Below are 21,993 nucleotides of genomic sequence, written 5' to 3'. Positions count from 1 at the left end.
GAGCGTGTGAGCGTGCAAGATGCCAGATTGGCAGCCCCAGCGTCCCCCAGCAGCCCCTCGGTGTGAGCGCGGTGCCCAGGCAGGGCCATGGGAAAGCAGTGGCTGCTGCCAGACCCCGGGGTGCACAGATGCCTGTGCTGGGGGTGCAGACAGCAGAGGCCCCCCTCACTGGGGCCTGCACCGCTGCCACCACCCCAAAAATGGGAAGGCGAGCATGGTGCAGCTGCGGGACGGGACGCGGCTGGGATGGCACCCAGGGGCTTCGTGCGGCTCCATGAGATGTCACAGGCACAGGACTGAGCAAGTCTCCGTTTAATCTCCTGCCTCGACCCCGCGAGCCCACCCTCCCCAGGCTGTGGCTTCCTCCCCGCTGGCACCCGCCGGCGGTGTCCCAGGGACACAGCGAACCCATCCCCTCAGGGAGTCGCTTGGCCCCGATGCCAGAGCAGGAAGAGTTCGCTTCTGCAGTCTTGGCACCCGCTACGGCAGCACCACGATCTTCTTCTCCAGTGTCTGGGGTGGGAACAGGACCCTCCTCATCACTGTGTCCAGCTCCTCCAGCGCCAGCTGGGCGTGCAGCACCGTCGCGCCGTCAGGCTCCGTCGTCACCACGTGCTTCAGCAGGCGGTACAGGTCCCGCAGGACGTCCTGCAGCACCTGGGCAGAGCGGGCCGAACCGTCAGCACCCACTGGCATCTCACCCACACCCGCAACAACCCAAAACGCAGCCCCTGGCGTACCCCGTCAGATTCGGTGCTGCCCCTTCCACTGATGCTGCCAGTGCCAGGACATGGTGACAACACCACCACCGCACTGCCCCCAGCACGAGCCCTGGCGCTCCTGTGACTCAGTTTCCCCAGGCACCAGCAGCACAGCGGTGTCCCCCCGGCACAGGGGCATGAGGGGCAGCTGGGATCCCAGCTGCGAGGATTCCCACGGGGACCAGCTCTTTCCTCCTCAGGAGCTGAGTCTCAACATGCTCATTCCTGGGAAGTGGGCAGGGAGGCCACGGCCCACGGAAAAAATGGGCATTTCCAAGGCAAATGAGTGACAAACACCTCCCACGGCTCCCAAGAGCTGGCACTGCCCTGGCATGGCCAAGCAGCACAAGGGGATGTCCCTGCAAAGTCCCTTTAGCTGCTGGCGGGGCCCTTGGGTGGGGGCGGCATAAGCCGGAGATCCTGATCCCATGAACTTTCCCTGGAAGCTGCCTGGGAAGGAGCCCCCGGGGCTGTCCCCGAGGAACACCGTGCCCTGCCCGAGGACACCCGGGAGCCTGGCAGAGGCTGTCCCAGCCCTGGGGACAGGACCCACCTCGGTGGCCTTGTCACTGAGCCCCCGCAGCAGCAGCACCACCACGTGCACGGCAGCTCTTCGCACCTCGGCCTCGGGGTCCGTCTTGGCTATGGCCGTCAGGCAGGACGTGACCTGCCGGGACAGTGTTGTCAGCAGGGGGGACACGAGGGGACCCCACAGAGCAGCTGTCCACAGCAGAAGGATGAGGACGGGACCCCTACATCCCACCCGGGGCAGCTGCGCACCCCCCTGCCTGCGCCCAGCCCCCCAGATTGGCTTTCTGCAGGTCACGGAGCAGCCCTCCCTCTCGCAGGGGCCAAGCAGAACGCTTTATAAAAAGCAGGCAGTGTCAAAGGAAGCTAATTCAACCCCTGGCAGTGACAGCCGGGAGAATTAGCAGAGCTAGCGCCTGCCTGAAATAGCTGCGTGTGGTGCGTTGGCATCACGCAAAACGCTGCCGGTACCCACTGGTGCCAAGCGGGGACCCGCGGAGAAACCCAAGTGCTGCATCCCTGATGTCTCCTGCCCTCCCTCCTGCTCTGGGAGATACAGAGGGCAAAGCTCCGGCTCCCAGGGGGACACAGACCCACCAGCTCCAGGGCTGCCGGACTGTGACACCAGTGGCTCCCAGTGAGCCCCCCCAACCCTCCAGGGAGAAGACCCCCAGGAGGCAGGACCACAACTCCAGCAGCCCTGGGCACCCCCAGAACTCCCCAGATAGCAGTTGCCTGGTGATAACAGGAACGGTAAGGAGGTCTCATTAACTCATTAAGCTGGAGGAAGTGCCCCGCGCAGGTGCTAACTGTGCCCCCAGGTCTCCTCCTGCAGAGCCATTGCACCGCCTGGCCTTGGGCTATTGCTTCTCTGCACAAGAGACATCTTTAGCTGCTTATAAAGCTTTTAGCCCTAAAAATCAGGGTGAGAATCTCCTGAGTGTTTGCTTCAGGTCCAACAACTTTTACACTCTCTGATTTCAGTAAATATCCCCCATGTCCTTTATGGAAATCCCAGGCTGTTGTACCTCCAGCAGCGAGCCCTCAGCAACCCTGCCATCCACTAACGAACTGCCCTTCGTTAACAAGCGATGGCCCCTTGCCCCGCCAGGGACCGAGCAGTACCTCTTGGACGATGGGGCCCAGCTGGAAGCCCAGGCGCTGGCAGAGCTCGCCCAGGTTGGAGAGGTTGCTGGCCCGCAGCGCGCCCTCGGGGGCCCGCGCGCCACGCAGGAAGGCCTGGACCAGCGGCTCCCGGTGCCGGAACACCATGTCCCCTGTGGGAGAGAGCGGAGCAGCACGTCACGGGCAGGGGACAACCCCAGCCCTGTCCTGCCCGAGCCCTGGCTCCAGCAGGAACAGCCAGACCGCAGCACTGGCCAACAGCTGGGTGCAACATCTGGCGTGTGGCTTGTGCCCAGCATGGGACCCGCTGTGATGTCAGGGAGGACACTGTGGTGCAGCCCCCGGGGCGCTGGCGAACCCAGTCAGCACACGCCCCCGGCAAAGACCTTTGTCTGGGGCCGCTCAGTGAGTCCCACGACCCCCTGGCTCCGCTCAGAGTGCCCAGAGATCCTGCACAGAAACAATGTGCGAAGCCCTAATTCTCACCTAATTCAGCCGCACAAACCCCCACCCAATTAGCATGGGGAGGTGTGAGCCGCCTAATTAGAGGCCAGAGGCCGGTGCGCAGAGCCTGTGACTGGCATGCAGGATCGCCCAGCGCAGGAGGTGCAGCCCGAGCAGTCAACGGGTTTGCAGCGGAAGCGAGTTGGGTGGGTGCGGGGTCTGTGTGAGCCCCCACGCAGCGCTCGGCCCCGCAGGGCTGCAGCCAGGGGAGCAGCTCAGGAAGGGGCTGCCACGCACATCCCACCGCGCTGCCCATGCCAGCCCATTGCTGGGAAATAGGTGCTGCTGCAAAATGGGAAAGAAGCTGCTCCAGTGGGATGGCAGGCAGGGCTGGGGACAGGGCAGGGGACAGGGACAGGGCAGGAGGGACGTGCATCGTCCCCAGGCAGCAGCAGGAGAGCTCTGAAGGGCAGCAGCGCTGCTGCACAGCGCAGAGCGTTTCTAGAAGCACCAGATAAACCCTCGCTCTCGAATCCTGAAACTTTGCAACAAAAACAACTTAATGCGATCCGTTCTATAAATATGCAGGCGAGCCAGGACGTGCTGGAGCTGCTGCTCGCGGCAGAGTCACCGCGGAGCAGGGGAGAGCCGCGGCAGAGGCTGTGCCGGCCATCCCACTGCCAGCTGTGCCGCCGGCAGCTGCCAGGGAAACCCGGCCGCAGTGCTGGCCATGGTGAGGGCTGGACACACGGACATCGCCCAGGGGCTGCAGAGACCGTGAGGCTCCAGCGCTGCTTGCACGGGCTCTGCGGGGAGGTGACGGGGCTGTGGCCCGTAGGATGCCCCCTCTCCATCCCAGCAGCTGGGCAGGGCTGTGGCACAGCCTGGTCCAGGGAGCACTGGCCCTGGCAGGATGCCGGTAGAGCTTGGGGATGCCACCACGGCCGGGGGACACTGCTGCAGTGGCTGTGCCCTGCTCCAGCAGGCCCGGCAGCCAGGGGCGTTGGCTTCGCCTTGGCCAACCTGGGGAACAAAGCGCCTGGACAGCGACCGGGGACCCGACCCCTGCCCAGGCTGCTCCCACTGGCCTCTTCTCTACCAGGGAATCAGACAGGCGTCTGAGTCGTGTCCCAACAGTGGCTGCTGGAAAGGCCTCATCCAGCTTCTACCCCTCGGCCCTGCATGTCCGGGCGCTTCCCGGCAGCCTCTGAGCCCAGCGCTGCGGCCGACGATCGGTGGGCTGCCGGCAGGACCCACTGCCCCGCTCCTGTCCACCGGCAACCCCCGGCCAGCCGCCCTTTAGTCCCCTGTGGTGCGGCCTTGGGAGCTGGTTCTTGCCTCCAGACATCAAGAGCCCCCAATAACATTGCCTCCCAGACCTGGCAGCGTGGCAGAGAGCAGCGAGGGGGCGAGCAGTGCCATGGCTGCCGGCATCGCCAGCACTGCCACGGCCATGGCTGTGGACTCACCCAGCGCCCGGGTGACGCGCATCAGCACCTCGCCCAGCTTCATCCGGGTGATGGTGGCCGCAGTGTCCTCGGTGCCCTGCGCCGAGCAGCTGTACTGCGCCAGCAAGACGGGCAGGATCCGCTCTGGGTACTCGCTGGAGAGCAAGGACACGCCTGGGTAGAGCAAGGGACAGAGCAGGTCAGGGACAGACACAATGGTGGCACCTGCCACCCCAGTGCAGCCATCACCCATAGGACCCCTGAAGCACCCCAGCCCCATGGTACAGCTCCTGCATGCAGAGCCGCAGCACCAGGTCCGGTTGGATGCCAAGCTGAGAAATAAATAACGTAGCAGCTGGCAGCAGGTGCCCACTAATTGCTGCTGGTTAACGTTCCTCGAGGGAGTGCTGACTCGGCACGCTGGCCATCAAACACTGCCAGGCTCGCCTGTGGGCTGGCCCAGTGTCAGGGCAGCCGGTACTGCTGGCGATGCTCGGGCGCAGCCCCCAGCTCCCTGCCACTGGGCGCACACCGCTGGGGCATCCTCGTCCCCGCCAGGGCTCCAAAAACCCCCTGGTTGTCCCCAGCCCAGGCTGGTAACCAGAGCCCGAGTGTACCCTGAGCTCACCGCATCTCCCCAGGGACGGGAAGGGCTCAGGCCCCGGCATGGGACGTGTGCGGGCTGTGCCATGGGGCTCCACCAGCCCTTTAGAAATGTGGGCTGGGGGCGAGTGCTGGGCTTCCCAGGTGGTTGGCACCCCTCCGATATGGAACGGCAGCTGCTCTCCAGGAAAGAGCAAGTGGCAGCGGCTGCTCCGGCAGTGCCCGGCGCTGAGTCATGCTGAGCCCCGGCTCCCCTGCCCTCCAGGAGCTGCTGCCTTCACCTCCAACCTCATTCCCCAGTTATCGGAGGGTGCCTGGCATGGGTTACCCTCTGCAAGCCCACGCATGTCCAGCAGGGCAGTGACCTCTCCTCTGGCATCACTGCACCAGAGCCCAGCTCGGTGATCCACCGTGGTGCCACGATAGCTGGCTCCGGTCCCAGCCTCGGCACGGCTGCTGCGGCAGGGAGCCTGACCGGGGCAGTGGGGAGCCCGCCTGGCACAGCCACTGGCACCGCACATGGCACACCACAGTGCCACCGCCAGCATGGCGCGGGTCGGGTGAGTCACCGCCACAAGGAACCGCGTCAGGGTTAATCACAGCTGCAGCTGGGCTGCGAAACACGGAGGCAGCTGCAGCGGGTGTATTAATCACCCGGGGACGGTTGAAGCGTTCGTGTCTCACCTGCGGGGCAAGGACAAACCCGTCCCACTCAAGACCGTACAGGCAGAGGGAAACACATCGATAAGCTCCTTTTCCCGCTGATGGTTACTGACCCAACGGCAGCCGTGGCTCCTGGCAGCACTGGCATCACTTTGGGTCATGGGAACGGCACCTAGTGACCTGCCGGCACAACCACCACACAGGACACCCACCCCCAGCCCGGCCACAGCTCTGCTGCTCTCTGCCCTCACTGCCCAAACCCCCCGGCACAAAACGCTCTCCTGGGAAGCACAGGCGCTTGCCCCGGCCAGGTATCGCTCACCTTGGATGGCCGACAGGTAGACGAAGGCGTCCTCGTGCTGCAGGTTCTCCAGAAACACCTGCAAGGAGGGGAACACCATCAGCAGCGGCCCCACACCAGGCGGCGGCACACGGGCAGCCCTGCTCCGGTGCCGGCAAGGTCGGGGGCTCTGATAACATAGACCGTCCCCAGCCCAGCCCACCAGACACTCAGCCGCGGCGCTGGCGCAGGACGGGACCACGGCGGGAGCTGGTACCTGGAGCAGTTTCTCCTGCAGCCGAAGCGCCTCTGGATCCCTCTGCGTGATCAGGCTGGCAAGATGGCGCAGGGCGGCCGCCCGACCGGGGGGCTGTGGGTCGTACGCCGATACCAGCAGCTCCTGCAGCCCCCCTGGGGCTGGGCTGGTGGCACATGGGGCTGGAGCGGGACCCATGGTGCTGGGCTCCTGGCTCATGTTCTGCTTGTCACTGCTCTTCCCGGGAGCCGAGGGGCTGCTGTGGCCACCGCCCGGGCTTGGGGCTCTGCCGGGGACACTGGCAGGGGTCTGCGCTCCCATCCCTGGCTTCTTCCCCAGCATGTCGCTGGCAGCGGCACCCACCGTGGCGGGGGAGCAGGCGCCACGGGTGCAGATGGCGATGCGCAGGTCGGCAGCCAGCTCCTGGGTGAGGGGCTCGGGGTAGGTGCGGGACAGCTCCTCCAGCAGCGGCACCAGCCGCTGCAGCACCGCAAAGTCGCTGGATTGCAGCTGCGGGGGGAAGAGAAGCTGCGCTGGCACAACCACAATGGAGGTTCACTCCCTGGGGTGCTCCTGGCAAGGCAGCTGTAACCTGCTCCCAGGCTGCAGCGCCCGATGGGGAGAAGCACCTGTCCCAACCTGGGTTTAACTGCTGCAGCAAAATTTGGGCCGTAAGATCTGAAAAGTGATGCTTTAGGGGAGATTTCAGGGGAGGTTTTGGGTGATTGTGTCAAAAACCCTTGGCCACTGGAACCCAAACAGCTTTGGAGCTGCCTCCAAAACCTTTTGTGTTCAATTTGCCAAGATAAGCTGCTCCCGCTAACACTTGAGCTTGCCTAGGAGGGGGCCTGTTAGAGCTGTGAAACTCTGGTTTTATTTTTTCTCCAACTAAATAATGTTCTTTTCCCAGTGCTAGGAATTTAGCAATAAGACACAATAAATTATCTTTTTCCATTAAGAGTTGGATTTTCCTTTGGGCAAGTCTGGGGATGAAGCAACCCCAGCAGCTCCGTGATGTGAACTGGCATGATTGCAGAGCCCTAACACACGTGGGATCACTCCCTGTGTGACGGGGTAACAGAGCAAGGTACCATTTATATAGACGATTTTCAAGAATGGTCAGTCCTTGAAACACTGTGAAGTTTACTGCACTCCAGAAATGAAGTCGGGATGCAGAGGATGGACTATTGGCATTTAAAGATGCTGTATGTGATTGCGCTGCTCTGTCAGTGCCTTCTCAGCAGCGGATTTTGAATTATAAATTAAATAAATGGGCCCTCAGGGGTGCCCTGCCAGGACTGAACCCTCAGCCAGTGCCCTGGCACTGCTCTGAGGAAAAATTATATCTATCTATCTATCTATCTATCTATATATATATACACGTATACATACACATTCTCTGGGGTTAAAGAGCGACCTGACCTGGGGGAGCACCAGAGCCCAGAGCACTGGGAGCAGCAGGACAGTGCTGGTCCCCCTCTCCCTGCACCCCCATGTGTCCCCCCCTCACCTGCACGGCCCCGCCGAGCATGGCGGCCACCAGCCCCATGGCCATGGCCAGGGTCTGCGCCTCAGCCGCCGCGCCGGGGCCCCGCGCCGGGCTGGAACAGGCGCGCTGCAGCACGGCCCCCACGAACTCCTGCACCTGCGGGGACAGCGGGGGACAGCGGTTAGCAGGGGGACATTGGGGGGTCCCAGGAGGCAGCCACTGCCTTCAGCTCTCCCTGGCTTTGCAGCTGTTTGAATTTTTCCAGCCCAAAAGCCTTTCTCCAGCACAAATCCTTCCTGTTTCCCTGTTGTCACCCTTCGACCTGGACAAGCTCCCACTGACGTGTGTCACTTATTTTATGATTTTCTCACAATACTTGTTTTTTCCCCTCAAGCCCATAACAACCCTGCCGGGCATTGGCCTCCTCAACACTTGGCACCAAACCTTGGGATTCTCAGGCTTCTAACGGAGCTTGAAATTAGGGAGTTTATTTTCTCCCGTGCCTTTGCCAGCTGGGAAGGTGCTGGATCAGGGTTGCTCCTACGTAACCAGCACGTTGCAAAATAAAAGGAACTATTTTGCTCCTATGTTGGAAAAGAAAGCACAAAGGCAACAAGGTACTATTGCATGAAACTCCACATTTCCAGCCTCCAGGGCACAAGCACTGGGTGCAAAGCGTTTCCTCATCAGCAAAGGAGCTGATTGCGGCCAGCTTCATTAGCCACTTCCCTGCTGCGGCTGGGGGGCTGCGGAAAAGGCTTCGGGACCTTCTGGGCTGGTTAGCCCAGAAATGAAATGCCACCAAACAGCAAGAATAGGGAGTAAAAACAAGTGTCAGAACATCTGCTCTCACAAAACAGTGACATGCAAACTGAACGGGTTGAAATTCTATTTAATGCAAAAAAAATAGGAACATCGTGCATAAATAATCTACTAGTAGATAGCGACTGAGAAAAACACAAAGCTAAAAAAACACCCTAATCAAGAAGGAAAAAAAACCCATCCTAATCTAGAAGGGAAACAAATGCTTGAAAAATAAAACACTGGAGCATGTTTCTGTCTCACACAGGACGAGAGCCAAGGAAACCAAGTGATTCTCGTGAAACTCAGTTGTGAGGGGTGGAAAAGGTAAACGAAATCCATTGTGCCACTGAGGGGTCCACAGCTGCTGCCACTCCCAGGGTCTGGTTTTGCAGAGCGATCCCGCTTGCTCCAACCCTGTTATACACAAATCCATGCTCCAGAGTGCCCAGAGCAAGAAAACATCCCCGGGGGAGCCCTGCGCTGCGGAACCTGCTTCAACGTGGCTCTGCCGCTGCCAGCCCAGCGCAGGAGCGTTCCCCAAAACCCAGCCCTGGAGGAGGCACAATGGCTTTTTTGTCTGCGTTTCTTTTTCGGTGGCTGTTGCTTTTTAGCCCAGGCTCACGGTTGGATCCAGACCTGGCAAAATCCTTTCCCGTTTCCCACCTGAATTTCTGATGCAGGGCGCAGGGCCGGCTCCATGCGGGCGGGTGAGGACGAAGCTGCCGCGGGGACAGCAGCTGCGTCCCCTCCATCACTGCAGAGCACACAACGGTTCCTTTGTCCCCGAGAGAAAAGTGAGGAAACCTGTGCGAGCAGCAACTGCCCCTGCTCGAGCCAGTCGCGGTTAACTGGCACAACCAGGTCACGGAGGTAAAGAGACAACTTGGACGAGGAAGTTACACCACGGATTGGCTGGGGGACACTGCGGCGCCCAGCAGCCAGCACAGTGTGGGACAGCCGAGCGCTGCAGCAGCATGGGCTCAGGTGGGCAGAAATCCCGTATTTTAACAACGCTGTTTGGTACCAGGTTCAGGGAGCCCCAGCTGGCCTTTCCAATTACAATATTTAATAAATTTTGTGGCTGTCCATTCATGAAGACACAGACAAGTACTGGCCTTATCAGCAGTTACACAACCCCAATGACTGCACACACCACCTGGTGCGGGTGTCCCAGCAGCAAAAAATCAGGGAGAAGCCACGAACGGCCTATCTGGGGACAAGGGGCCAGCAGGACATGGCAGTGCTGTTTGTCTGGCTGGCAGCTCGGCTACCACAGCTCCTGGAGGCGGTAGCTGAGACGTGTCAGAAAAAACAGGTACCGACACCATGGACAGGCAGCAAGTGCTGGCTGGAGAGGTCTGTCAGGTACGGATGTCTTTAAACTCGGGATTAAATTTTGCTTGAAATAAAGACGAGAAGCTGGCAAGTCAGAGTTGTGATTAACACCCTGACCACTCTCTTGGCTTTTAACACACAACCATGGACAGAAATGCGAAGATGTCCCTGGGATGCTCCCTCCTGTCCCGGTAGCTGACTCTGTCCCTCCTGCTGGCACCGAGACACTTGTGACCAAATCAATAAACCACTTTTCCTGGGGATGCTCCAGCTTTCTCCAGATGTTTCTCAGCCACCATTTCCCTACAGTCCAGAGCTTGGTTTTCCCCGTGCTCTGGCCACTGATCCCCCAGGGCTTTGCCATCACCAACCTGAGCAATGTTTGTGAACACGGTGTCTGAGATGCTCTCACACAGTGTGGCCACGAGCTGCAAGACCAGCAGGTTCCTCCCCTGCGCAGCGCGGAGCTGCTCCAGCTCCAGCAAACTCCCCCCAGGCACCGCAGCCGAGCTCGAATCTGCCTCGTCCTCCGCAACCACACGAGTCAGCGCCTGCCGGGAAGGAAACGCAGGGAGAGGCCACGGTTACATAGAATCATAGAGTCATTGTGGTTGGAAGAGACCCTCAAGATCATCGAGTCCAACCATAACCCGATCCCGGCACTACCCCATTTCGCTGAGAACCTCATCTCCAGTCTGTTCAACCTCTCCAGGGATGGTGACTCCACCCTGGGCAGCCTGTTCCAATGCCCCACAGCCCTTTCTGGGAAGAAATTGTTCCCAAAATCCAACCTCAACCTCCCCTGGCGCAACTTGAGGCCATTTCATCTCGTCCCGTTGCTTGTTCCTGGGGAGCAGAGCCCGACCTCCCTGGCTCCAAGCTCCTTTCAGGCAGGTCAGAGATCAGAAGGTCTCCCCTCAGCTTCTGTTCTCCAGCTGAACCCCCAGCTCCCTCAGCTGGACGGGGCTCTGAGCAACCTGACTTGGGTGAAGATGTCCCTGCTCATGGCAGGAGGTTGGAAAGGTCTCTTCCAACCCAAACCACTCTGTGTGCCCAACCAGAGACGTGCCTGCCCTCACCTTCAGGCAGCTGATGAAGAAGTCCCCGGCCAGCCCACTCTTCTGGCAGTGAGACACGAGCTCCACCAAGTTCTCCACATGGCACTGCTCCGAGGAAACCTTCTGGTAGAGGGCCTCATCTTCATCACTGAAACAGGTCACCGTGCCACCAACAACGTACCCAGACACCCCAGGACCAGCTCTAATCCACTCCTGGTGAGGTGAGATCCCGCTTCTGCCTTCTCATGAAAACCTCCCTTCGCAGTGCTACCAGAAAGAGGGAGCCTGGAGGCAGCAGAGCCAAACTACTGCTCCTTTCATTTAGTCTACGTAACCACGCACTCTTTTTATTAACTTGCATTCATTAAAGGAATAACATTAATAAGCCATGAGCATAAAACACAGGTTTAATCCGGCTGTTCTAATGGGATCAGTGCTGGCTAATTCATGCAGTGGTCACCGCCAGAGGAGCAGGACAGACACCGGCAGAGCCACGGCCGTTGTTAAGTGCTAATTTTAAAGCACACCCAGTTTAACCAGTGCAGACCTCAGGGCATACCTCCTTCTAATTCAGCTCAGGAACAGACTGAAATGAAACCAAAACGAGTGTGTTTGTAGGGGGTTTGTTGTGGGGGCACACAGCTCCTGGGCGCTGCCTTGGGCTCCAATTAACAGCCGCCCCTCGTTAAACCAAAGACTGAGGAACAGGCCTGTTTGCACGGCTGGAGGCTAATGGCTGCCGTTTATTCCCCACAGGGCCACGCTCTGCCACTGCTTGTAGAGACCATCTGTGAGAGCAGGAGGGGAGCTCGGTCGCTGGCATCGCCGCGAGGCCTCGCTGTGATGGTGCCACCTGCGCCCAACGGATCCCGCTCACTCCATGCAGCCACAATCCACCACGGGACAGGCTGGAGTGCAGAAGATGGATTTGGGGAGTGTTGGGGCTGAAGGAGCCTGTCCCTTTCCCAGACTCCCCATAGACGGGACTTGGGACTCAGGACAAGCACGCAGAGCAGAGGCTAATGCTCAGAGCGTGCTGCTTCTCAGGAGTGAAAGTCAGAGCTCTGCACCATGTACAGGGAACCGGAGCTGTGTGGAAGCATCTCCTGCCCGAGCTCGGCACAGGCAGACAACGAGACCGTGGTGGGACAGCACCAGCAGCCCGTGCTCACTGGGGCTCTCTCTGCCAGGCATTCCATGAACATCCATGCGTGCTGGATGACGCCTGGGGACACCCCTCACACCCGGCACTGCCCAGCAGCACTCACCCGATGGGCTCCTCCACCACAATGACGGCACCGCCCTCGCTGCCCGCACGGAACTGGCACCGCGGGTGCAGGGCGCACATGCTGCTGCTCAGCCCGGCAAAGCCTTCCAGCACAGCCAGCGACGCCTCCCGCTCCGACTTCTCCAGGAACCACAGCAGGATCTCCTGGCACGGGGACCTGGAGAGGACAGAGGACACGGTGGTGACATTGCTGTGCCCGCCGCAGCCCCCCTGCACCCCAGCAGGACCACGGGAAAGACAAGAGTGATCTGGAGTGACCACAGACACTCCTTGGGATGCTCTGGGCCAAGAGAGAGACTGAGAGAGTTTGGGTGTTCAGCCTGGAGAAGCGAAGCTCCCAGGGGACCTTATTGCGGTCTTTCGGTGCTTAAAAGGGGCCAATAAGAAAGATGGGGACAGACTTTTGAGCAGGGCCTGTCGCGATAGGACAAGGGGTGATGGTTTTAAACTAAAGGAGGGAGATTCAGGCTGGACATAAGGAACAAATTGTTGCCCCTGAGGGTGGCGAGAGCCTGGCCCAGGTTGGCCAGAGAGGTGGTGGATGAACCATCTCTGGAGACATCCCAGGCCAGGCTGGACGGGGCTCTGAGCAACCTGAGCTGGTGAAGATGTCTCTGCTCATGGCAGGGATGGCACTGGATGAGTTTTGGAGGTCCCTTCCAACCCAAACCATCCTGTGATTCTATGACAGCTCCAGCATTTCTGCCATTTTACAATGGGACCAGCAGCACGTCCTGTCCTTCTGGCGTTCCCAGATGGAAGGATCTGGGTCCTTCAGGATTTCAGGCTGGTGAGGAGAGGAGTGCTGTCAGAACAGCGTGTCTGTACACGGACGGGCTCCGCACGCCATGCCCGGTGCTTCGGGCCAACATGACAAAGCACAGAGCTGTCAGCTGGGCCAGGGAGGAGGAGGAAGGAGACGGGGAGCCCTGGAAGGTGGCACGGAAACTCCTGCCAGGGAAAGATGCAGGTTAATGAGGTGCAGCAGCAGCGCTGTGCCAGGGGTCTGGAAATCCAAACACTTCCAGGCAGCTGCAGTTTTAGCTACTCCTGCCAAATTCCTCTGCAAAGAGAGAGGCGAGCAGCAGTGATGTTCATGCAGCAGCAGCATTAACTTGGCTTGTTTGACGAACTTGCCACAGTGCTCACTGCTCTTTGAAGTGATTAATGACGTCTTTAATAACAGCAGAGGCTGTGTCTGCACAGACCTTTCAGGGAAAGCCTCCAGCACCCACATGCCAGAGTCGCCAAAGTGTAAACCCACCAGGAGCGTATTTACTAGGCTGGCCCACACCCAGCGCAGCCCAGGGAAAGCCTGGGGGGAGAGGGGAGAGGGGAGAGGGGAGAGGGGAGAGGGGAGAGGGGAGAGGGGAGAGGGGAGAGGGGAGAGGGGAGAGGGGAGAGGGGAGAGGGGAGAGGGGAGAGGGGAGAGGGGAGAGGGGAGAGGGGAGAGGGGAGAGGGGAGAGGGGAGAGCCAGCACCTGGTCACCACCATCCCTGTCACTGTGAATGACACATGTGGTGCTCACCATGGCATATCAGTCATGGGGGAGCAAGGAGAATGCTCTGGTATTTCCAAGAGCCAGCACTCAAGCTGTTTTATCCAGTTTTTTTAATCTAAATCCTGGATACACAGATCCCTCCAACACCCAGCCAGGTCCCAGCATCACCGTCTCCACCCACAACCACGGTCCCCGCTCCTCGGTGGGCACAAAGAGTTAACCTGTGCTGTCAAGGTGCCCGCGGGTCACATCTGCCTCTGCACCCAACATTTTGGCTTCAGGGAAGCCAAAAACTACTGCAAAAACTGCTTCCCCAGGCACAGGCCTGCCAGGAAGGTCACACACCGTGCCTGTGCCTGCGGTTACTGCCTGCTTTGAACGAGAGCTCTCCAGGGTGAGAAAACTGGTCTCAGCTTCTGTACATGCCCATGGAGAGCACGTCCTGTGGCAGAGGGCAGAGCGAGGAGGATAAAACCCCAGAAGTCGTGCACAATCCTTCCTTACCGTAAGTATGACACATTCTGCTTGGCGAAGGAATAGAGGGAAAAAACCACTCCCAGGACTGACTGTAAGGATCCCAGCAGCAGGCTTGAGCTGTCGTTCCCAACCACATACACCTACGGAGAGAAGGGCACGGGGAGGAGAGTCAAACACCTGCGCGGAGCCGAGGGAAGGACAGAAACCACGTCTCTGCGCAGAACAGCTCACAGAGGGTTTGCAGCCTCTGTTCCTTCAGTCTGGAGCCTGTTTTCCCTGATTATCCCCTGTCCTGTATTCAAAGCAGCCTTCAGCAGCATCTTTCTCCAAGTGTTTGCTTAACCGCAGCTTGGCTCCAAGGAACAGGAACAGTGCAGCTGGCAATTCAGGAACTCTGCTGCTCAGGAGTGAGGGCTTGTGTTACAGAGAGGTGCAACAGGCACCTCTGAACCAGGAAATCTTTACGGAAATACCGCACTTAGAGCCAAATCTCAAACACAGAGATCAGTCCCACACAGGACAGCGGGGCTGACGGGTTGTGGGGGCTCCGAGGAGGCTGTGGGGCCACGCTCCTCTCCTCCATCCCACCCTCCCGAATCACTGTCCCTGCCCTCCCCACGAAACCAGCACCGTCCCCACGCAAACCACTGCAAGCAGCTCAGCACACACGGGTCCCACCTCGCTGACCACAGAGCACAGGACAAACACTCACAGAGCTTTATAACATTGTGTTTCCTTTTGAATCCTTTGAATTGAATTGTCCAAAACTAAAAGCCAGGTGAGACACTTTCAGTCAAAGCCATAACGCTGGGAAAACTTGGTTTAGAGAATGGTTAAACATCAAGCCTCGCCCAGGCAGACTCAGGCTTTACTCGGGGTTGCTGTGTCCAGGTCCTCATTTGAGCAGGCTCCATCTCCCCTCACAACTTTTAGTTTTTTTAAAAAAAGGGCAGAAAATCAAGTCTTTTCACAAGTTCTCCAAGGGACTTCCAGCAGTGTCTGCTCCGAAGATGCCGTCCCTTTTCCCTTCACCCTACACCTCTCAGATGCTCTGTGGCTGGAAGTGTCCTGGGGACAGACCAAGGAGCTTTTCTCACCTGCTGCAGGCAGTGTGACAACCCAGGTAGGAGGGAGATTCTCCTGATAACATTCTGCCCCACTGTATTGATGCAAACAGACCTTTTTTCCTGTGCTAATCCCTGTGGAGCCATTCTTCCTAACCAGAATCTTTTGTACACAAAGCCTGCCTGATGAAGCCTCAAGGATGGTTTCCCACTCGGCATCAAATGACACTTGCCAGGCAAGAAACTCCGTCAGTAATCTGGCTGCTCCCAGGCCTCCAGAATTACACCGTTAAGGAGGGATCCGCCCCGAACTCCCCAGCACTGCACTGTGAACCACAGAGCAGCCCTGCAGACCGGTCTCTGCCTGCCAGCTGGTTACAACAGCTCATTCCGACACAAAATACTACAACAATCCCAGCACTTAAGAGCTTAGCCTGCCTAGGGGCATGCCAGTAAGCAAGTCACCGGCTTCTGAAAATGGAATTCCTGGGCTGGAGATGTCCTTCTGGGCTGGAACGTGCAGCTGAGAGCTGGGCAGCTGTCCGGGCAGGCAGCGGAGCCGGCAGCATGGCACTGGTGATACTGGTGGGAACGGCGGGTAAAAGGAGCTGTGAGGGGAGCTTTCAGAAGAGCTGCTTGCACAGAACAACCCAAAAACAGGGATCCCTCCTCTCCCCCAAACGCCAGAGCCAAGGTCTGTGCTGCTGAACACCCTGCGTGTCGCTGCGAGGGAACCCTTGTGGGATGGGGCTGCACAGAAGGTGCTAAACCTGCACCCCCCTGCCCACAGGACATCTCTATCACTGAAGATGGTCTGTTATTGGCAAAGCCAGAGCATTTATCCAATGAGGCCTGAGTTTCCTTCCATTTTCCTGAACTCTTCCCATCTCTCCTGCCCTTCAGCAAACCTTCCTGCACCCAGCAGCCCCTCTTGCTTTGGACACACCGACCAGCTCTGGGTCCCACCACCACGTCCATGCACCGTCCTGCAACCAGAGCAGCTCTGGAAGGGATGGCTGGACACCCAGCAGCAGCGGCTGGACGATTATCCACCCACAGCCTTAAAATTAACTTCATGCACACAGAAACCCACGTGTCATGGGGTTCAGTTTAGAGTGATCCCTGCAAAACAGGCTGCTTATTTTTCCTTATCAATTTACCTCATTTGTCCAATGGGACTAGACAGACTGTGATGCCTTGAGCCCCCTGATTGCTATCAGCAGGGGAAGATGAACAGCTGGGGACACCCCATGGGGACCAGCTGCAGTGTCCCCAATATTCCTGGGACACCTGAGGGGAGGACACAGCCAGCAACAGTGTCCTCCCTACAGCTAAGCCACTGCCCACCCTCCCTTCCCCAGTTGCTCTGACAGTTCACCCAGACACAACAGTCCTGTCGAAGCTGCACAATTTAGCAATGCTCCAAGTCTTGCTGCAGCTCATGGAAAAAGAGGATATGAGAGCACTGTGGAGACTGCTGGCTGACAGGGCACTGCTCAGACCCTTCCTGCTCTGACACACCAGAAAGACATTGGAAAAAACTAGAAGCAAGAGCTCACTGCCATCTTGCAGAATGTTTTGGGGTGAGAATTCCTGAAAGGATTCCGGCAGTGCCTCTGGTAACCAGCATAAAGCTGCAGTCCCGCCAGTGCGGCACTGCATACAAGGTTATTCTGTGCAGCTCTTGGCCCCGCCGCAGCATCGCGACTGCAGGAGATGTTGGTTTGTGTCACGGTCCAACACACACACGGAACTGCTCAGAAAGTCCCAAACCAGCTCATTTGTAGCTCCCTTGCCTGCCCTCAGGCCTGAATCAGACACGATACCTTAAGCACATCTTCCACGCATGTGCCGAGCTCGGCCTCTGTTACCAGCACGGTCCCTGCTGGTAAATCTTCCACTGCCAGCTCTGAAAACAAAAGGCACAAATATCAGCACCCCCACACACCGAAGGGTCTGCAGCAGAACAACAACCCCACCGTGCGCAGTGCCAGAAAGAAATTTGATGGGTCTCTCACCTTCCCCGCCTCCATCAGCACTGCATGGGAACGATGAGCCCTCGTTAGCAGCACTAAATGTCACTGTGGTGTTGTAAACCCCACGAGGTTACAGGCAAATCAAAGCAGACCACAACTTCTGGATGGATTATTCCCCAGAGAGCTGCTCGGTCAGCGTGGGGAACCGATGGCTTCCGTCCGGAAGCCCAAAACGAGACTGTCAGACTGGGAGAGCTTCCCAAAAATCAAATGGCAGAAGCCCCACTACGTGGCTGTTACACTACAGCAATTTGACCCAAGCGCTAGTAAATACAGTGCATGCAGATGTGTTCACAACTGACAGCGCTGGGCTGGCATGCTCCGCAGCCCAGCCACCAGCCCGGGAAAATCCTGATGGAAAGACAGAGATCAGCGAGAAACCAGCCCCTTCTCGGATCGGGGGCTTGGGGTACCTGCTGTCCCCACACACCTGAGCCCAGCCATACCTGCTGTCCCCACACACCCGAGCCCAGCAGTACCTGCTGTCCCCACACAGCGCAGCAGCGGGGCCAGGAGCGGCCGCAGCAGGTGCGACTCCGCCAGCTGAGGGTGCTCTCTCGCCATGGTGAGCAGTGTGCTGGTGGCCACTCGCTGGAACTGCCGTGCCGTCAGCTTGTCCTGGATGTGCAGCAGGTCCAGAATCTGGGGGGAAAATCCAGGATAAAGGAACAAAGATCAGCAGCCCCTCGGAAGGGGGGTAGGCCACCTCCTCGCAGCCATTGGTGGAGACTGAGCAGCCTCTTGCCTGCTGCTTTGCAGGACATTTTGGCACAATATTCCACATACAAAAAAGCCGCTCTCCTCCACACACACGTGAATGTAGGATGCGTTTCTGGGCTCAAACCAAGAGCCTGCACCACTCCCACCGTCAAAGGCTGGAAGCGAGAGCTCCGCAGCAGAGATCTCCTAGTGCTGCACAGCTTGTGCGACCAGGCAACACTTTCCAGCATTTCAATCAAACATGGAAAATTCAAGAGTAGGGCGGAAACGTGTCCCGCTGCTAGAGCAGCAGAAAAACATCCACGTCGTCCTGGCTCAAGCAGGCCATGCTCAAGCAGAAGCAACAGTAACGACGCTCCCCAAGTCAGGAGCTGGCTCCAAATTCCCCAACGTGCTGCGGGGAGTGCGGGACCCACCTGGGGACACACCAGCCTGTAGTACTCCTCAAGGGACAGACACTGCTGTGGGCAGGCAGCCAGGATCTTCGCAACCGCGTCACATTTTCTCCAGTCCACAGCTGCGGCTTCAGCGCCAGCACCACCTGCCACAGCAGCAGAGAGCCCGAATCAGCTCAGCACAACAGCAAGGCCAGTTTTGGCTGAAGCCTGACGTTTCTGGCCAAAAATTGGATTTCTAGCTTCTGTTACTCTCTTTAGAGCAAGCATAACTATTTAACGACATAAGGACATAACTATTTAACGACAACAGGACATAACTATTTAACGACAAAAGGGGAAAAATTATTGTCCGAGACATTTGATACTGGAAAACAACCTCTACAAGTGTATGAGCCAAAAGGCGGAGGGAGGGAGGTCATGCTCAGGTGGTGTCATCAGGTTGGTATTGGCCAGAGGAGGCTTTTGCACAAAAAATCATGGAGTTCAGCTTTTAAAGGGCAACAATTTCCCTCCCTGGCAGGAAATGGAGGGCAGGGGAGCAAGGCTGCCGAGCCCTGGGGCAGGATGGGTCTGACTGCATCTGCGTGGCCCACAGCCCCGCGCCGAGCACAGCTCCCACAGAACCAGCACCAGCGCGGCTCCTCAGAACCGACCCCCTCGTGCACACAGGAGGTGCAGCCCCACAGAGGCACAAACAGATTAAATTAGCTCGGGGGCTGGACCTCAAACATGACGCTGTACCCTGAACTTAAGGTTTGTGCAGCTGGAAGGCGTTCAGTTTGGGGGATGAGCACAGAGACAAAAATCTGTGTGTCACGGAGCCAGCCTGGCCTGACAAAAGCTGTTTCCCATCTCCACGCTCTGGGGGCACCGCTTCTCCCGAGCCTCTCCTGGGATGAAACGTCCCAGACACAGCACCACAGGCTCTTTTAATTGGCCGCCCGGGAAGCCAGGCGCAGCGTCAGGACACCCACTCACCGCCCGTTCCCTCCATGACGCCCCGAACCACGGCCTGGACCCCGCTGGGCCGCAGGAGCCTCTCGGAGAGCAGCTGCCCGCACAGCCGCCGCAGCCATGCTGGGGCCCGCGCCAGCGCCGGCTTTGTCCCTTCCCCAGGAGCAGGGGGACTCTGAAAGGAAAGAAAGGAACGGGCTAAGGAGCACATCTGCACAGTCCTGCGCAAACCCTCCGGACAGCAAACCGCCCGCACCCTGCCTTGCAGGACTTGGAGCACACGACAGGGAAACCTTTAAATAAATCACTTCTTCATTCGGCGGCACAAAGCAAATTAGGGCTTAATGAGCAAGTCCAGCCTTCCCCTGAGCACTCCCTGATACAGAGCTTCCTTCTGCTAATTAAAGCCCCTCAGGCCCAGGCAGCAGCTTTACCAAAATGGTGCACAGGGGACTCGGGGGACAATTTGGGCTCCATGCAGGTAAGGGGTCTGCAGCAGTGACCCCTGCCAGGGCCTGGCACACAGTCGGGCGAGCAAAGTGAGTGCCCCAGGACAGCACAGACAGCTCTGGGGCCTGCAGAACCACAATGCGAGAGCTGGAATGGAGGAGCAAGGCTGGGGGAAATCAGCTCAGCTTTTGTTTAACTGGGAGACTCCGCTTTTGTGTGGAACAGCCGCAGCCTCCGGGACAGCAGCCTCTGCCTGCTGGGGAACCACGTGTGATCCCAGTCAGAGCATGGCCCCGCACCACCCTGCGTACACACCAGCAGCTCCTCCTGTCCTGACCCCAAACAGTGATGTGGCAGGTGGGCACACACCCACCCACAGCACCCGCTTGGAGCTGGGACGTGGTCCTTTCCCCGGGGACTCTACACACATAGTGCTAAGGAGATTTCTCATCTCCTTCTCCCCAGTGCCAGGAGGCAGCCTGTGAAACAGCCACGAGCAGCAGCCAGTGCCGAGGCAGCACCTCCTCACGCCCTGGAGTGGAAAGGGGCAGGTTCTGGAACGGGAGACGCTTTGCTTGGCCGGGCACAGCGGATTTAGCTGCCAAGGCGGCACGTGCTGTGATGAGTCCCCAAGCTCACACGCCCCGTATGGCAGGGCTGCCGCTGCCGTGCAAGCGATGCGCACCCAGCAGCTTCACACGTGTGCTCACACAGCGCTTAGGGTTGGGGTGCTGCATCAAACTGGGTGTCAACACATAAGAACGTTTCCAGGAGAGCAGCAAAGGCACCCTCGGAGCGTGGGAACACGCAGCCCAGCCCCGCGGGTGGCAGCACCGGAGCGCCCCGCGCCGGGTACCTGCTTGTGCCGGCCCTGCAGCATCAGCAGCTCCCGCACCGCCAGCGGCGGGTACACGCGGTCCAGGACGTGCCGCAGGGTTTCCCTGCACCGCGCTCGCTCTGCTTCCGAAACACCCTGTAGAAAAACAACCCCCGGGTGGGGAGGACAGTTCGGCCGGGTGCCGGTGCCCCACCAGCCCCTAGCCAGGCTCCGGTCCCTTCTCTCGCACAGAGATTAACGTGCGGGGTTTGGCAGCTGCCACCTCTCGGTGAGCAGGAGTCCGTGGGCTCAGCCATGGAGGGCGGCAAGAGGCTCTGGGGAGGCTGGTGACCGGCACGTTTGTGGCAGGGCCGGGGGCCGACGCTGGCACCGACGGGACCGGGGGGCACGGACCTGGCAGTGTGCAGCGGGGCCGTGGCCCAGCACGCAGAGCCCGGCGAGCAGGAGGCCGAGATGGCGGGCGAGGAGGGGCCCGCCCAGCGCGGGGTGCTGGGCCAGCTCGGCCAGGGCGGCGGCGGCGGCGTGGAGCCGGGCCCCGCGGGCGGCGGGCGGCCCCGGGGGCGGCGCGGGCGGCCCCAGGCGCTGCCCCACGCCCGGCGGCAGGTAGGGCAGCAGCCCCAGCCCCACGGCGGCCCGCAGCGCCCGCCGCACCGCGCGGCCCTGCGCTACGCTCAGCGTGTCGGCGCTGGGCGGCGGCGCGGCCCCGGGCGCGGCCCCGCGGGCGGCGGGGGCGGCGGCGAGCGCGGCCAGCCGCTCCTTCAGGCACAGCAGCAGCGCCAGCAGCTCGCAGGCCGCGGCCCAGCCCGAGTCCGCCTGCCCCGCCGCCCCGGCGGCCAGCGCGGGGGCCCGGGCCAGCACGGCACGGCGCAGGCCGCGGAGCGCCGCCCAGCCCGGCGCCCGCCGCAGCCGCCCCTCCAGCTCCGCCGCGTTGCTGCGCAGCGTCTCCAGTCGCAGAGTGCTCTCCGGGCCGGGCCCGGCCTCGCCATCCCGCTCCCCGGGCCCGCCGGGCGGCCGCAGCAACAGCTCCAGCGCCTCCACCACCCGCTCCAGCTCCGGGCCCGGCTCCGCGCCGCCCGCCATCTTGGGGCTGCCGTGAGGGGGCGGAGCGTCACTCGCCGCCATCTTGGGAAGGGCGGATGAGCGGGCGGGGCGCGGCTCGCCGCCGCCATCTTGGGGAGGTCGGGCGAGGGGCGGGAGCGGCGCCGCCCGTCGCCGCCATGTTGGGGCCTGGCGGGAGCGGTGCCGGGGCGGCGGCCGTCGCGCTGCTGTCTGTCCGTCACGGCAGCTCAGGGCTCGTGTTCTTCCCAGCCCGGAGCGCAGGGGGCACGGCTGTGCCCGCGGGGGCCGCGCGGCCGCCGGTCCTGCTCCTCGCGGGGTGACCAGCACCCGCCCCCGGGCAGTCGGGTTTCGGGAGCGCTCCCGCTACAGCGGCAGTTTGCAGAGAGAAAGCAGCAGCTGCAAAGCACAGGCGT

General features: G+C 60.0%; 1 protein-coding gene across 1 annotated transcript; it reads right to left on the bottom strand.

Annotated features, from left to right (window-relative positions):
• Positions 1-311: 311 nt before the first annotated feature.
• Positions 312-21,646, bottom strand: TANGO6 (transport and golgi organization 6 homolog). Its single transcript, XM_065640618.1, has 17 exons — positions 20,915-21,646; positions 20,540-20,656; positions 19,258-19,408; positions 18,298-18,422; positions 17,641-17,803; positions 16,952-17,034; positions 14,089-14,201; positions 12,063-12,239; positions 10,816-10,942; positions 10,108-10,287; positions 7,619-7,753; positions 6,130-6,618; positions 5,895-5,952; positions 4,328-4,480; positions 2,415-2,566; positions 1,315-1,428; positions 312-657 (listed from the first exon to the last, which is right to left on the bottom strand). Exons 1-17 carry the CDS (start codon positions 21,641-21,643, stop codon positions 481-483), a joined length of 3,243 nt encoding a protein of 1,080 aa, XP_065496690.1. The 5' UTR covers positions 21,644-21,646; the 3' UTR covers positions 312-480.
• Positions 21,647-21,993: the final 347 nt, after the last annotated feature.

Source organism: Caloenas nicobarica, chromosome 9 (assembly GCF_036013445.1).
Source record: "Caloenas nicobarica isolate bCalNic1 chromosome 9, bCalNic1.hap1, whole genome shotgun sequence".
In the NCBI taxonomy this organism is placed as follows: Eukaryota; Metazoa; Chordata; class Aves; order Columbiformes; family Columbidae; genus Caloenas; species Caloenas nicobarica.
The sequence above is the reverse complement of the archived record's forward strand: the minus strand, read 5'-3'. Positions and strand labels throughout refer to the sequence as shown.